Below are 13,904 nucleotides of genomic sequence, written 5' to 3' on the forward strand. Positions count from 1 at the left end.
ACTCCGATTGTCCCTAGCATATATGGGAGTCTTATAATCTACGATATCAGGAAACATTAGGACAAAAATATTGACTATATATCTGAAGATGAAAGGAAGTTAAGATTAACTAATTATTGAATTTAATTTCTAATTTTGAAGAATTATGGATAAAAAGTATGAAAGATTCAATTAAAATAAGTGGCTAGGTAATCTATATATCAAGGACCCCCCTGGCCTAAGCAATAAATACGCCCACATTCAATAAAATGGCTAAACCTTGAAGGATTTAATGATTACATGCTCGGATATACAAGAACAAAATTCAAATAATCAGATCCTTTCTTGTGTCTAGTACAAGGACACCAATTTTAGGTTTCTGGAGAGCCAAGTTCTTACCAGATCTCAGCATTAGTAACGATGTGATATTATATTCTGACATCCAACGTCAGGTGTAGGCATATTGATCTGAAAATTACCAAGCCCACCTCTAACTGAGTACATCCCTTTCTCTTCTCAGTTCATCCCCCTGCATTTGCTAGTTCTGGCTGGCTCTTCCATTCATGTTTCCTCCCTCTCGCATGCCCGCCCACCCCTCTTTTAGCAGTACTAGGGAGTAAATCTGGAGGGCTCTACACAGCCCCAGTCCTTCTCTATGTCTTCTGATAAACTGTCTAGTTATTCTTCCTCTCCTCCCCATGAGTGTGTGTTTGTTTGTATGTGCTGCACACAAGTGAGTGTGTGGCTGTGTAAAGCCATGCATAGACAGGCAGAAGCCAGGAGACAGCTACCAACCTCTCTACCTTCCTGCCTTGAGACAGGGTCTCTCACTGAACTGGAAGCTCACAGCTTTGCTGGGTTGGTTGGACAGCAAGCTCTCAGCACCTACCTGTCTCAATCTACCCAAGACAGGTTATGAGCAATGGCAGCCACACCCTTCTTTCTGTGTAAGTGGTGGGGATTCAAACTGCAGCTCCAGGGTTCCAAGTGTGCCCAACATTTCTTAGGTCCACTCTGGCGATTATTCTGAAGTCCTGGCTGTGACACAAACACGTTGTCATAAAACTGAGCCACCTCCCCAGTCCAGACTCACGGTTTTTAATCCCCACGTAAGGTGATTTTTATTACTACATTTCAAAAACTGTTTTTTGAACTGATTTGTGTTGCATAAGCCTGGAACTGGCTGAGTTCCTGGATTAGGCCATGATAAGAAGTTACTTAGTCACAACGAGTAACAATTTCTAGCAAGGGTTTTAGATTGCAGGATTGGGCCTTAGAGAGTACAAGATTAACTTAATCCACAACGCTATTTTTAAAATGATTTTAGGATTCTAGGACTTTTTAAATTTTGAATATCTTTAAATAATTTTCTACCAAATGGAAAAAATATCTAACATGATAACATGAACATATTATGGGTCTAGGGAAAGTCTAAAATGCTTGTATACAAATGGCTGCAAAAAAAAAAAAAAAAAAAAAAAAAAAAGGAAAGCCTAAAATGTAACCTGGCTTTGACACTGGAGGAGCCAGCCATGATAAACTAAATGTGAACAGATCACCCAAAGGAAGTTCTTTACTTCCAACCATTATCACCTGCCAGTGTAGGACTCAACCATCCTTAAGTTTAATGAAGGCCTGAGTCTCAGTAATTTACCCTGAAGCAATACCCAGTTGCAGGAAGAACCATAAACTAAGATTATCTGAGCACCACCCAAGAACAGACCATCCAAAGGAAATGCCTAACGCTCCAACCACTGTAGATAGGATCACCTGCCAGCACACACTCATCAGGACACCCCTAGACAAATGTCAGCCAATCAGGGGACCTAGACCTCAGAAACCCCACACCCCCACCTTTACTGCTATAAAACCCAACTCTAACTGAGCTCAGGGCTCTCTGTTTATTCCAATACATGGACATGCGGGGAGACCTTTTGCAAACTTGCATAAAATAAAGGCTCTTTGCTTTTACATACAGGACAAAAGCCTTGTCTTTTGGGGGACTTTGTAGATTTGGGCATAGCAGACACACCCGTACTTTCTCACTAATCCACAGGATTTTTGCTACCATAACATGCAAATAACATCATTTTACAAATGTATAAACTCAACATAACTCTATATCTATATAGAGAGAAAGCAAGAGAATTTATCCATCCAATGGTCAATAGAACAACCTTGAGAAGCAGCAGGAACTCCTGGCTCCTGGAACAGTTCATCCTTTAGGATTTGTTTGGCTTGGTGTGGCTTTGTTTTTTACAGCAGAGGAAATCCTTTCCATTTTAACTTCAATACACTAAAGTGGTCTCTTGCTCCTGCTGTAAAGTCTACCGTACAATAGTCAAACTGAAAAAGTCTGAAACAGATTCCTAGGTGTTTGCGAGAAAACTTCAGTCTAAAGGTATTTGGTGTTAAAGAACGATTAACCTGGAAGTCAACCAGAAAGCCACACCAGCATGGTCAAAGCTGAAGCATTTCTTAATTCTTAGAGAGTGAACGGGTCTGCTGAAGTGTCAATCACTTTACCAGACAGGATGACTCAAGCGGGTGATTCCCCATCTATTACAGAGCTCTGTCTGTGGCACGCCAGAGGACAGCGGGGACCACCGTACAGAACCTCAGCTGTGGCTCTAAGCTGACAAGGGTTAGCAAGGCCGTGTGGAAAGGGGGCGATGAGGAGATGGGCATGATTTAAAAGTGAGCGTGTGAGGTACTAGCCTGTCATAGGCGGCGATCATGAAGTTGAGGAGGAGGCTGATGGACTGCCCCACGCTGATTTGGTAGGTGGAAGGAAGGCGCTTGTTCAGCTGATAGTAGATGGAGGAGATGACGGTCTCGAGGCGGGACACGCTGATCTCAGTGCTATGGTCCAGTGTGTTAAGGCCATTGTCTCGGAAAGCTTCAATCATGTTCCAGATATCAACAAGATGAACTAAACCAAAGAAAATAAACTGTCAACAATTTTAAGGCACAGTGTCACCCCACAAGTGGACATTTAAACTAATCAACTAATTTTTTTTAATATTTTTTTAAATATTTATTTATTTATTATGTATACAATATTCTTCCTGCATGTATGACTGAAGGCCAGAAGAGGACACCAGACCTCATTACAGATGGTTGTGAGCCACCATGTGGTTGCTGGGAATTGAACTCAGGACCTTTGGAAGAGCAGGCAATGCTCTTAACCACTGAGCCATCTCTCCAGCCCTCAACTAATTTTTTAAGCTAAAAATAAAGAAACTCAGCTGGGAGTGGTGGTGCACACCTTTAATCCCAGCACTTAGGAGGCAGAGGCAGGTGGATCTCTGTGAGTTGGAGGTCAGTCTGTTCTACAAAGCATGTGCCAGAACAAGGCAGGGCTACATAGAGAAACGCTAACTCAAAAAGAAAAGAAGGAAGGAAGAAGGGAGGGAGGGAGGGAGGGAGGGAGGGAAGGAAGGAAGGAAGTCTTTAGCCAATATTGAGAAACCCATTCAATGACAGGATACAGAATGTTCTCTGTGGACATCAAGGAGTTGCCCTGGAACAGGGCTGACCCTGAGACTTCATTCAGGTAACTGGTGTTTCACGTCTTTATAAATAGTGACCCTGTTACTTTTATCAGTTGATGATATGAAAGGAAAAATAAATCAAGAATTACTCATAAGAACCTTCCTCTTTTAAAACACAATTTTGCTACATTTATTTAAGTGTAGGGCTATTAATAGGCAGTTGAGTAGATGTGTACACGTCACAGCACACATACAGAGGTCAAAGGACGATGTTTAAGCGTTGCTTCTCTCCTTCCGCCCTGTGGATTCTGGGGATTCAACTCAAGTCATCCATCAGGCTTGGTGACAAGTGCCTTTAACCATTGAGACAGCCCAATTTTCAGCTTGTTTAGCAATTTGCTACATCATCCTGAATCCTTTATTATATTAGTCTGGCAACTTCAGCAACATTTATATCTCAAACTTTACTTTCTATGGCCAAGAAACTGGAAGTGATTGATGATCAGAGAGTAAGAGCACTTATTGCACGAACAAGAGGACCTGTGTTCAAATCCCAAGCACCCATGTAAAAGGTCAGGTATGTGACAACCAGGTATATGCTCCTGGCCGGGTCCTGCACAGCTTGTACCAGGGTCTAGCCAGACAAAAACTATTACAGAAAACCACAACCAATCAAACTGCAGAGAAGAGCAAGGGATCGTGTGTGGCAGCCACAACTGATACACCTACAACGTAACTCCTCCATCTAAGGCTCAGAGAACAGCACAGAAGAGGGGGTGGAAAGTCTACAAGAGTCAGAGGACCAGGAAATTGCTGTGAGATGTGTCTTCTAGCTAGGACAGGAAGCTACACCATGAAGTCTCAACAACATGGCCACTCAAACAAGACCTCAACAAGGACAACACCAACAGACATGCCAACATGGAAGAAAAACATTTTATGGCGCCTGAATCCTGGACAAAGAACTATAAACAACTAAGGAATGCTGAAACAGGAAAAACTGTCCCAAGGAACGAGGCCCCAGATTGGTTATCTGATACCAAGTAGTCAGCTCTGAGACATATAAACACAAGAAATATACAAACTGGGCAAATTGTATTTACATATTTAGGAATACACACACACATGCACACAACCACAACAACAATAATTAAAGAAAATGAGACCATAAATTTGAAAGACAGTAGGAGGGTCCATGGGAAAAATCAGAGAAAGGAAAGGGCGGGGGGGGGAACAAACTCAATGAAGAATGTATGTATATGCATGTTTTGCCTGCGTATATGCCTGTGCATGAAGAGCTTGCAGTGTCTACAGACGCCAAAGGGCAGAAGGGGGAGTCCAATCCCCTAGAACTGAACCTACAGACAGTTGTGAGCCATATGTGGGTACTGGGAATAGAGCCCAGGTTTGGTGGAGGGACATCAAGTGATTTTAACTACTGAGCCATCTCTACACCCACAGCGGGACTCATTGTAAAGCTGTAATGATGGCTATCAGTTGATGATCTTTCTGGATTCCCCAGGGAACACAGAAGGCTGTCCATGGATGTTCTCACAATACTACTAGGAACCATCTTCTACTCTTTTTCTTTTTTAAAAACATTTGATATCTGTACTTTCATTGAATGAATGTTTTGCCTTGTATGTATGTTTATTCACCACATGTGTGCCTGGTCCCTGTGGAAGTTAGAAGAGGACATCAGATCCCTCGAACAGGAGCTACAGGTGGCTGGGTAGCCACTGTGTGGGTGTTGGGAGTGGAACATGGGCCCTCTGCAAGAGCAGCCAGTGCTCTTAACCACTGAGTCCTCTCTCCAGCCCCTATACATGTCTCCTAACGAATGAATGCAGCTCTTTGGCAGTAAAGAAAAGGGTGACTTTTCAATAAGGAGTATAAAGGCAATAGAAACAGACACAGATAACACTGAAAGTTAATTCCATTTATGCTGTACACCCACACACAGAAAAACTCACAATAGAATGTACAGTACTTGGACAAGGAAAAGAATAAAATTTTTAGAACATTACTATGGTGATTTGAATAAGAATGGACCCATAGGCTCATATACTTGAATGCTTGGTCCCAGGTTGGTAGAACTATTTGGAAAGAATAAAGAGGTTTAGCCTTGTTGGAGGAGGTATGTCACTGGAGGTGGACTTTGATGTTTCAAACACCCATGTCATTCCCAGTTAGATCTCTCTGTCCCATGCTCACAGATCAAGATGTTAGCTCTCAGTACTGCTCCAGCATCATGTTTGCCAATCTGCTGCCATGTTCACCACTGTGATAGACACAAACATGCCTTAAAACTGTGAACCTCCAATAAACTGTTTCTTCTATAAACTGGTTTGGTCATGGTATCTTAGCACAGCCACACCTACACACATCACACTCTCCAAGAATATTTATGGGAAAAATTAAAGAACCTTTCAAACAGTGGCTCTAAGACAGCAGTTTTCAAACACTATGGCCACAACCCACACTCACCACAGACAGACAGACAGACACATGCATGCATACATACATACATACATATGGAGATAGTTAGATAGATAGATAGATAGATAGATAGATAGATACACACATACATACATACAGATGGAGATAGATAGATAGATAGATAGAGATACACACATACATACATACAGATGGAGATAGATAGATAGATAGATAGATAGATAGATAGATAGATACAGATGGAGATAGATGGATAGGTAGATAGATAGATAGATAGATAGATAGATAGATAGATAGATAGATAGATAGATAATCACACTATGTAGTCCTGGCTGTAGTTTGTAGACCAGGCTGGCTTTGAACTCACAGAGCTCTACCTGCCTCTGCTGCCCCAGTGCTGGGATTAAAGGAATGCACCACCACCACTCGGAAATATTTAATCTCAGTCTCCCTCTCTCCCTCTTACTCATGCACATGCAAGCACATATCTAGATACACAAGTCTCAAAAGCACCTATTTATTTATTTATTTAAATTATTTATTTATTTGAATTATTTATTTATTTATTATGTATACAATATTCTGTCTGTGTGCATGCCTGCAGGCCAGAAGAGGGCACCAGAACCCATTACAGATGGTTGTGAGTCACCATGTGGTCGCTGGGAATTGAACTCAGGACCTTTGGAAGAGCAGGCAATGCTCTTAACCTTTGAGCCATCTCTCCAGCCCCTCAAAAGCACTTTTTAAAACCTCCCTAGCCACACTCTGATAGCTTCTTTTTCTCTATTCTTTCACATTATACACTTAGTTACAGCCCATCAAAGTGACTTCATGAAGCACTAATGGCCAGCATCCATAATCTGAAAATTAATGCTTTAGAAATGACAATTAAAGAAACATGGCTGTAATCCAAGAGGCCATGACAAGCTCTAGAAATTTAGGCTTTATAATTTTTTCTTTCTTTCTTTCTTTTTAATTGAGACAGGGTCTCATTATGTAGCCCTAGCTAGCATGGAACTTGATATGTAGACCAAGTTGGTCCTTGAGTTTACAGAGATCTGCCTGCCTCTAAGGTGTGCACCACCACACCCAGAACCTGGCAGGATATTTAATTCTTTTCTTTTTATTTATTTGTTTGTTTATGTATATAGGTGTTTTATCTGCATGGACATCTGCACTCCAGAAGAAGGGATCAGATCCTACAGGATCTGATGTTATAGACATTTGTGAGCCACCATGCTGGGAATTGAACTCAGGACCTCTGGAAAAGCTCTTAACCACTGTCCATCTCTCCCCTCACCCAACCCCCCTTTTTGAGGGGAGGGAGGAAGATTTTCAAGACAGGGTTTCTCTGTAGCTTTTGGAGCCTGTCCTGGAACTTCCTCTGTAGACCAGGCTAGAACTCACAGAAATCCACCTGTTTCTGCCTCCCGAGTACTGGGATTAGAGGTGTGCACCACTGCCACCACCTGGCTCCACCCACCCCCTTTTAAAAGATTTACTTATTTATGTATGTAAGAAGGATTTTTAAGTCTTACACATGACAGAAGTTATCAAATGTAAAATGACTTGTTAGAGTCACTTGCTTTTATTTTTGTTTATTTAGAAATAGGTGACATTGATTTTTTAATATTTATTTATTTTATGTACATTAGTGCTCTGTCTTCATGCACATCAGAAAAGGAAATCAAATCTCATTACAGATGGTTGTGAGCCACCATGTGGTCGCTGGGAATTGAACTCAGGACCTCTGGAAGAGCAGCCACTGCTCTTAACTGTTGAGCCATCTCTCCAGCCTGAGTCACTTGTTTTTAACGAACAGTAAAACTCAGTCTTTTAAAACAGATTTTCCAGGCTGAAGAGACAGCTCCATGATTAAGGGTGCTGGCTGCTCTTTCAGAGGACCCACATTCAATTCCCAGTACCCACATGACAGCTCACATTGGGTTTGCCTTAGACCCGAGACAAGTCCTCCTTCTTTGTAATTCCAGTTCTGAGAGATCTGACATCCTCACACAGAGGCATACATGCAGACAAAACACCAACGCACATAAAATAAAAATAATTAAAAAAAAAAAAAACAAAGGTTTTCCAATTCTTAGGCTAATGTTCTTTTCTCCATTATATAAACCAGTTTCTCATTAACACATGTACATGCATGCACAGCAATTCTGGAACAATTCACCTTCACAGACAGTGAAAGAATATTCATGCATCCATATATTTGTACATATTTTATAATCCACATGATAGCCATTACTTATTAAAAGAAGTTAATTTGTGTTATACAAAATTCGATCAAGAAAATCAAATTTCACTGTATTTGTATCAAAACACCAAGGCCTTTCTTTCAGAAGCTAGTAACTTTATTAATTTTGAACAAATGACTTTCTCCTACTTAAATAGCATGACTACTCTGTCCCCTCAGAACTTGTAAGTAATTCCAAGTCCTAATAACTGGAGCTGATTCCACAGCTCAGCGAAAAAGGCCAGGGCAGGCTCCACAGCTCAGCAAGTAAAGGCAAATGTGCAAACCTTGAGAATCTGAGTTTGGAATCTGGAACCCACATGGTGGAAAGAAAGAAATGATTCCTAGAAGTTGTCTCCTGCCCTCCGTGAACTATAGCATGAACACACACACACACAGGCACATACAGAGAGACATATAAAATAAATAGAAATGTAATAAAAAACAGATTCCAGCAACATTACTTATAATATCAATTTTATTGAGCATTTTAAGAGAAACAGGAATATATCGACAAATGCGTTCCATTTACAAAGCTTGTATTCTGATAAATATTCAAGATAAAGAGAATTAATTGGGGCTGGAGAGTTGGGTCAGTGGTTAAGAGCACTTACTGCTCTTCCATAGGACCCAGGTTCAATTCCCAGCACCTATGTCAGGTGGCTCACAGCTGCCACTAACCCCAGCTCTAAGGGATCCTATGCCTCTGGCTGCTGTGGAATAATCTTTTTGTACACTGTGAAGATGTGTCTTTGCCAAGGCACCTTCTGATTGGTTTAGCAAAAGGCTAAATGGCCAATAGTTAGGAAAGCAGAGGTAGGCAGGAGAGCCAGACAGGGAGAACAATAGGAAGAAGAGGACTGGAGTTGCCAGCCAGACACAGAGGAAGCAGAAGATAAATATGCCATGTGGTAGAACACAGATAAGAAATAGGGGTTATTTTAAGTTATAAGAGCTAGTCAGTAATAAGCCTAAACTATCAGTTGAACATTTATAATTAATAATAAGTCTCTATGTGGTTATTTGGGAACCAGCTAGTGGGACAGAGCTGAATGGCAAAACAGAAAAGCTCCACCTACATCTGGCCTCTGGGGGCATCTACACTTGTGTGCACGAACTCAGATGCAGACATACACTTATACACATAATTTAAGAATAATAAATTCTTTACAAAAAGACAAACAGAGTTCAACTAACCTTATGGTATGGTTGGAAGATATCAAAATTATTTCATAACTTCAGGAAACCTAGCTGCCCATCAAAGAAATAAGAAATGACTTACGGTTGCATCGCTTCTGTACAAATCGTAACTTGCAAGCTGTTCTGTACGTTGACAGTCGTATGACATCAAAATTCTGAGCACCTAGGAAGAGGACACAGCAAAAAGCTGAGCTGTGTTGAGCAGTTCATTGCTGTACAGTAGAAGTGTGGTTCCACTGTGATATACACCGAGAGGAAAGAAACAGTGTGCCTGTGCACACAACATACCAAGACACTACCAGTTTTGTCTTAGGCTACACAGGAGAACTCCGAGAGGAGGAACACTCGGTGTCTTTAGTCAGTGAGCTGCGGGATTAGGAAGGGACAGCAGAGGGTAACGCAGAAAACGGTGGAGTCAAGAAAGTAAACTCCAACACTCGGGAGACAGAGGCAAACGGATCTCTGTGAGTTTGAGGCCAGCCTGGTCTACAAGAGCTAGTTCCAGGACAGGAACCAAAGCTACAGAGAAACCCTGTCTCAAAAAACAAAAAAACAAAAACAAACAAACAAAAAAAAGATAAAGAAGAATATCTCAGTCACAATCAAGTAAAGGGAGATTAAAGGAGGAAAAGAGTAATAAAGGACTAAATTGTACTGGGGAGATGGCTCAGTCAGTAAAGTGCTAGTTACACAAGGACCTGAGTTCAGATCCTCAGTATCCGTATAAAAAGCCAGACATGGTATCATGTGCTTGCAATTCCAGTGCCAGGGATGCGGAGACAAGATGCATCCTTATGGCTCACTGGCCAGCTAGCCTGTAATCCCTGGCTGCTCTTCCAGAGGACCCGGGTTCAATTCCTAACACCCACATGGCAGCTCACAACAGTCTATATAACTCCAGTGCCAGAGAATTTGACCCTCATGCCAATGCACATAAAAAATAATAATAATAAAATTCTAATGAAAAAAAGAAACTTGCCTAAAGTTATACATATATAATGTTATATTCCTAAGGTCATTAAGCATGGGACCCAAGATCCAAACACGGCATTCTAACTGCACAGCCTGTGTCTGAGGGGCAGATTCAGGAAATAATTATAGAGCCAGGCACGGGCACACACCTATAATCCCAGCAGTTAAGAAGCTGAGACAGGAGGATGGTGAGTTCAAAGCCAGTGAGGATGACCCCTGGTGAAAAGGGATAAGACAGGAGCAGGATGGGAGAGACAGTGCACAGGCCTCAAGGAAGCTCAGCTGCACTTTGTTTCTTTGGGGTGAGACAGAGGGAAGCACCTGCCTTAGATAACTAGCAATCTGGGCCAACTCCTCGTCAGTCCCAGCATTTCTTCTCTACGACCTCTGACAGTTATCAAGCCTAAACCTCTGAGCTGAGCCTAACTCCGCCTCCACTGACTCAGTCTCTACATATTTAAACATTGCTGAGAGAGTCGAAAGATCTTCTGAAACTTCACCTGTTACTTATATTGTAACAGGCAGAACTCTAGAATTCTTCAAGTACCTCGTGGACTATCCTAGTCTGGGCTTCTGCCTCCCATTTCCTGATTCAACCATGCAGTACCAATTTTGTAATTTGTTTAAGATAAAAAGGCTGTCCTTAATAACTCATGTTTCTCCTGCCTCACCTCTGAGCACCAGGATGGCAGGCGCATGCCCAGACCCAGCTTTGCAGTAGTACCCATAAAATGTTTTTAAAGGCTTATGCCAGGCGGTGGTGGTGCACGCCTTTAATCCCAGCACTCGGGAGGCAGAGGATCTCTGTGAGTCTGAGGCCAGCTTGATCTACTGAGTGAGTTCCAGTTTTACAAAACTAATCCAGACCAATACTATAAAGGAATTTGAGACCCAACAAATGTGAGACGGTCGGTATCACATGGTCAAAGTCACACAGACACATAATTAAAAAAAAAAAAAAAACACTGGGAGCCACCCAATTCCTCCAGGCCATGTTCTGGGATTTTTTTTTTTAAATGTCACAATATAATTTTAAACAGAAGATTTTTAAGTGGGTAGCAAAGTTCTTCCATTTGGTTTTCCAATAGTTCTAATGCTTAGTTCTTTCTACTGCAAGCCTGGTATCTAGTAAAAAGATAATTTATGTAATGTATTAATTATTAACTACTTATCGCCACTGGCAAACTTATGGTAACAACAGTTACAGAAAGAGTTCCAAACAACAGTCATGACTTAAAGTCACAGAGACTCCATTCTGCCTTAATGATCTTGCTTTCTTAGTCAGGTGGTGGTGGTGGCGCACACCTTTAATCTCAGTACTTGGAAAGCAGAGACAGGCAGATCTCTGTGAGTTTGAGGTCAGCCTGGTCTATAGAATGAGTTCCAGGACAGCCAGGGCTACACAAAGAAACCCTGTCTAGGAGGAAGGAGGGATATACATTGATAGATAGATACATACATACATACATACACACACACAACCCCCCCCCCACCCCGTATTGCATGCGTGGGAGCCCTGGACACTCACGCATTTCTATGAAGAGCTGTCTCTTCTCCGCCATGGTCTTCCTCTTGTTCCCACCTTCCTCAATCATCCTGGCGATGAAGAAAGACATAATGAGCCACGGTATGATAACGACGACTCAACCAAGTACTTATCATCAGCTGTGAGAGGTGCAGGAAACCACAGTGAACATTCTACAGCAGCATAAATACAGTGGGGCCTCCCACCGAAAGGTGAGCCATTCTCCCATCACCCAGCAGCTTATCAAAGACGCTGGGCAGTCAGTACTCACAGGGGCTGGCACATTTAGTTCCTGGGCTGAAAACGTGGACTGCTTTTCTTTTCTTTAGGGACTCATACTTTCATCCAGGCTGCTCCAGACCTCACAACAGAGCCCAGACTGACCTTAAATTCACAGCGATTCCCCCACCCCAGCCTTGAGTGCTGGAATTACATACACCGTCCTGCCTGGCTAAGGATGTCATTGTTTCAACTTGATTATTTTCTTTATAGAGCCCTGAGTATATTGAGACAGTTTCTTCTACCACCATAGTATGTTGCTAAATATGATTTCAGATACAACAGAATGAAAACCCACAGTAAAGAACATGAGAGTTTTCCATTTACACACGAAAGATAAAATCTTCTGGTTTGGGTGAAACAATATTAAAAAGATATTCGTCTCCGAGCTAAGGAGCTCCTCAAAGGGACCTTCCTATCACATAGCAATAGCAGTCATTGCTGACTGACTTAGGCTGTGCCTCACATGTGTGGAACCAAGTGTCAATTCCCAGCTACCTGAGAGGCTGAGACAGGAGAATTTTTAGACAACATGGAAAGACTCGGTCTCAAAAACAAAAGCAACAGCATCACTTGCATTCCTCTAGGGTCAAAAATCCCACGTGCCTGCTTTATTAGTACTGCTGCTCCTGTTTCACAGATTAGGCAACAGATGCCAAGAAAGCTAACTTGCTAAAGGGCACTTAGATCAACACCAGTGTGATCGCAACCCTCTTGAACATAGCTCTCGTGTAACTGTTGTTTACAGATATCTGGATCTCTGAAGTCTAAAAAGCTAGAACACCACCCATTATACAGACCGGCTTGTGCCAAGTTCTCCTGAACATAAACCAGATAACTACCCTGAGTAGATTAAACTGTTATAAATCACTCTCAAGTATGATTAAACTGTTATACATTAAACTAGTACAAACCATTCTCAAATATCTTATGATCACAGACTAAATGGCAACTATATAAACGGCACATTCACCAAAACAAGTTACCTGCCTGGTTATAGCCAAGTTTAGTTATACCCTAAAGAGACTTTTAAATGTAAACATATTCCTTAACATCCCATAAATAAGATTTTGGTCAAGAATGACCCTATCCCAGGTCATGGAAATGTTATCAGGGATGTTTCAACACACGTCATGGTTACAATTTACCCCAAATCAAAGGAATTCTGAACAGAATTCTTTTTTTTTTTTCAACCAGACCAAGATGTGACTGAACAGAATTCTAAACAGAAAGTTAAGTCAAAGAAAAAGCAGCCAGAAACAGAAAAACAATCTAATAAAATCTAGGACTTAAAGAAAAAACAGGAGTTGGTTCCAGTAGCCTGTAATTACAGAGGGAAGCGGCCACTCAAAAGCTTGCGACTCCCTTCTCCCGGACTCCGTCTCTCACAAAGGCAACTGCTAATACAGACGGCAACAGAATAACCACCATGTCCTGCATGACGTCTTTCACAAGTCATACCCTCTATCTGCTGTAGTATTCCTTTACTTCACTTTTCTCAAAGCAGAAAAAGCAAATTCCTAGAGATGGCTGAATTCTTAATGGCAGTTTTCTAAAATTTCGTTTTTATTTCCAGATTAATCTTGGGACGCAATCTATACCCTGGGTCATTTAGATGGCCCCACTGCCAGGCAATTTCAGCCCCCACCACCGCATGGAAAACTGCGAGTGGCTGACAGCTGGCAAACTGCAGGACTGCACAGGACCTGCCATCTACTTCTGCAACACAGCCACGCCTAGCCAGTTCTGT

The 13,904-nt window shown here is 41.8% G+C and overlaps 1 protein-coding gene across 9 annotated transcripts in view; it reads right to left on the reverse strand.

Annotated features, from left to right (window-relative positions):
* The window catches only part of LOC121439635 (dystrobrevin beta), a 234,448-nt gene that overhangs the window by 202,169 nt on the left and 18,375 nt on the right, over positions 1-13,904 (reverse strand). For all 9 annotated transcript variants that reach the window (XM_041640172.1, XM_041640169.1, XM_041640167.1 and 6 more), the window contains 3 exons: positions 11,879-11,946; positions 9,461-9,541; positions 2,698-2,911 (listed from right to left, as the gene is read on the reverse strand). In XM_041640172.1, coding sequence (XP_041496106.1) covers positions 2,698-2,911; positions 9,461-9,541; positions 11,879-11,945 — 362 coding nt within the window. In that variant the 5' untranslated portion in view covers position 11,946. The remainder of the gene's footprint in view (positions 1-2,697; positions 2,912-9,460; positions 9,542-11,878; positions 11,947-13,904) is intronic.

The sequence above is a fragment of the Microtus oregoni genome, unplaced genomic scaffold (assembly GCF_018167655.1).
Source record: "Microtus oregoni isolate MIOR12 unplaced genomic scaffold, Mior012 000062F_ref0000492, whole genome shotgun sequence".
In the NCBI taxonomy this organism is placed as follows: domain Eukaryota; kingdom Metazoa; phylum Chordata; class Mammalia; order Rodentia; family Cricetidae; genus Microtus; species Microtus oregoni.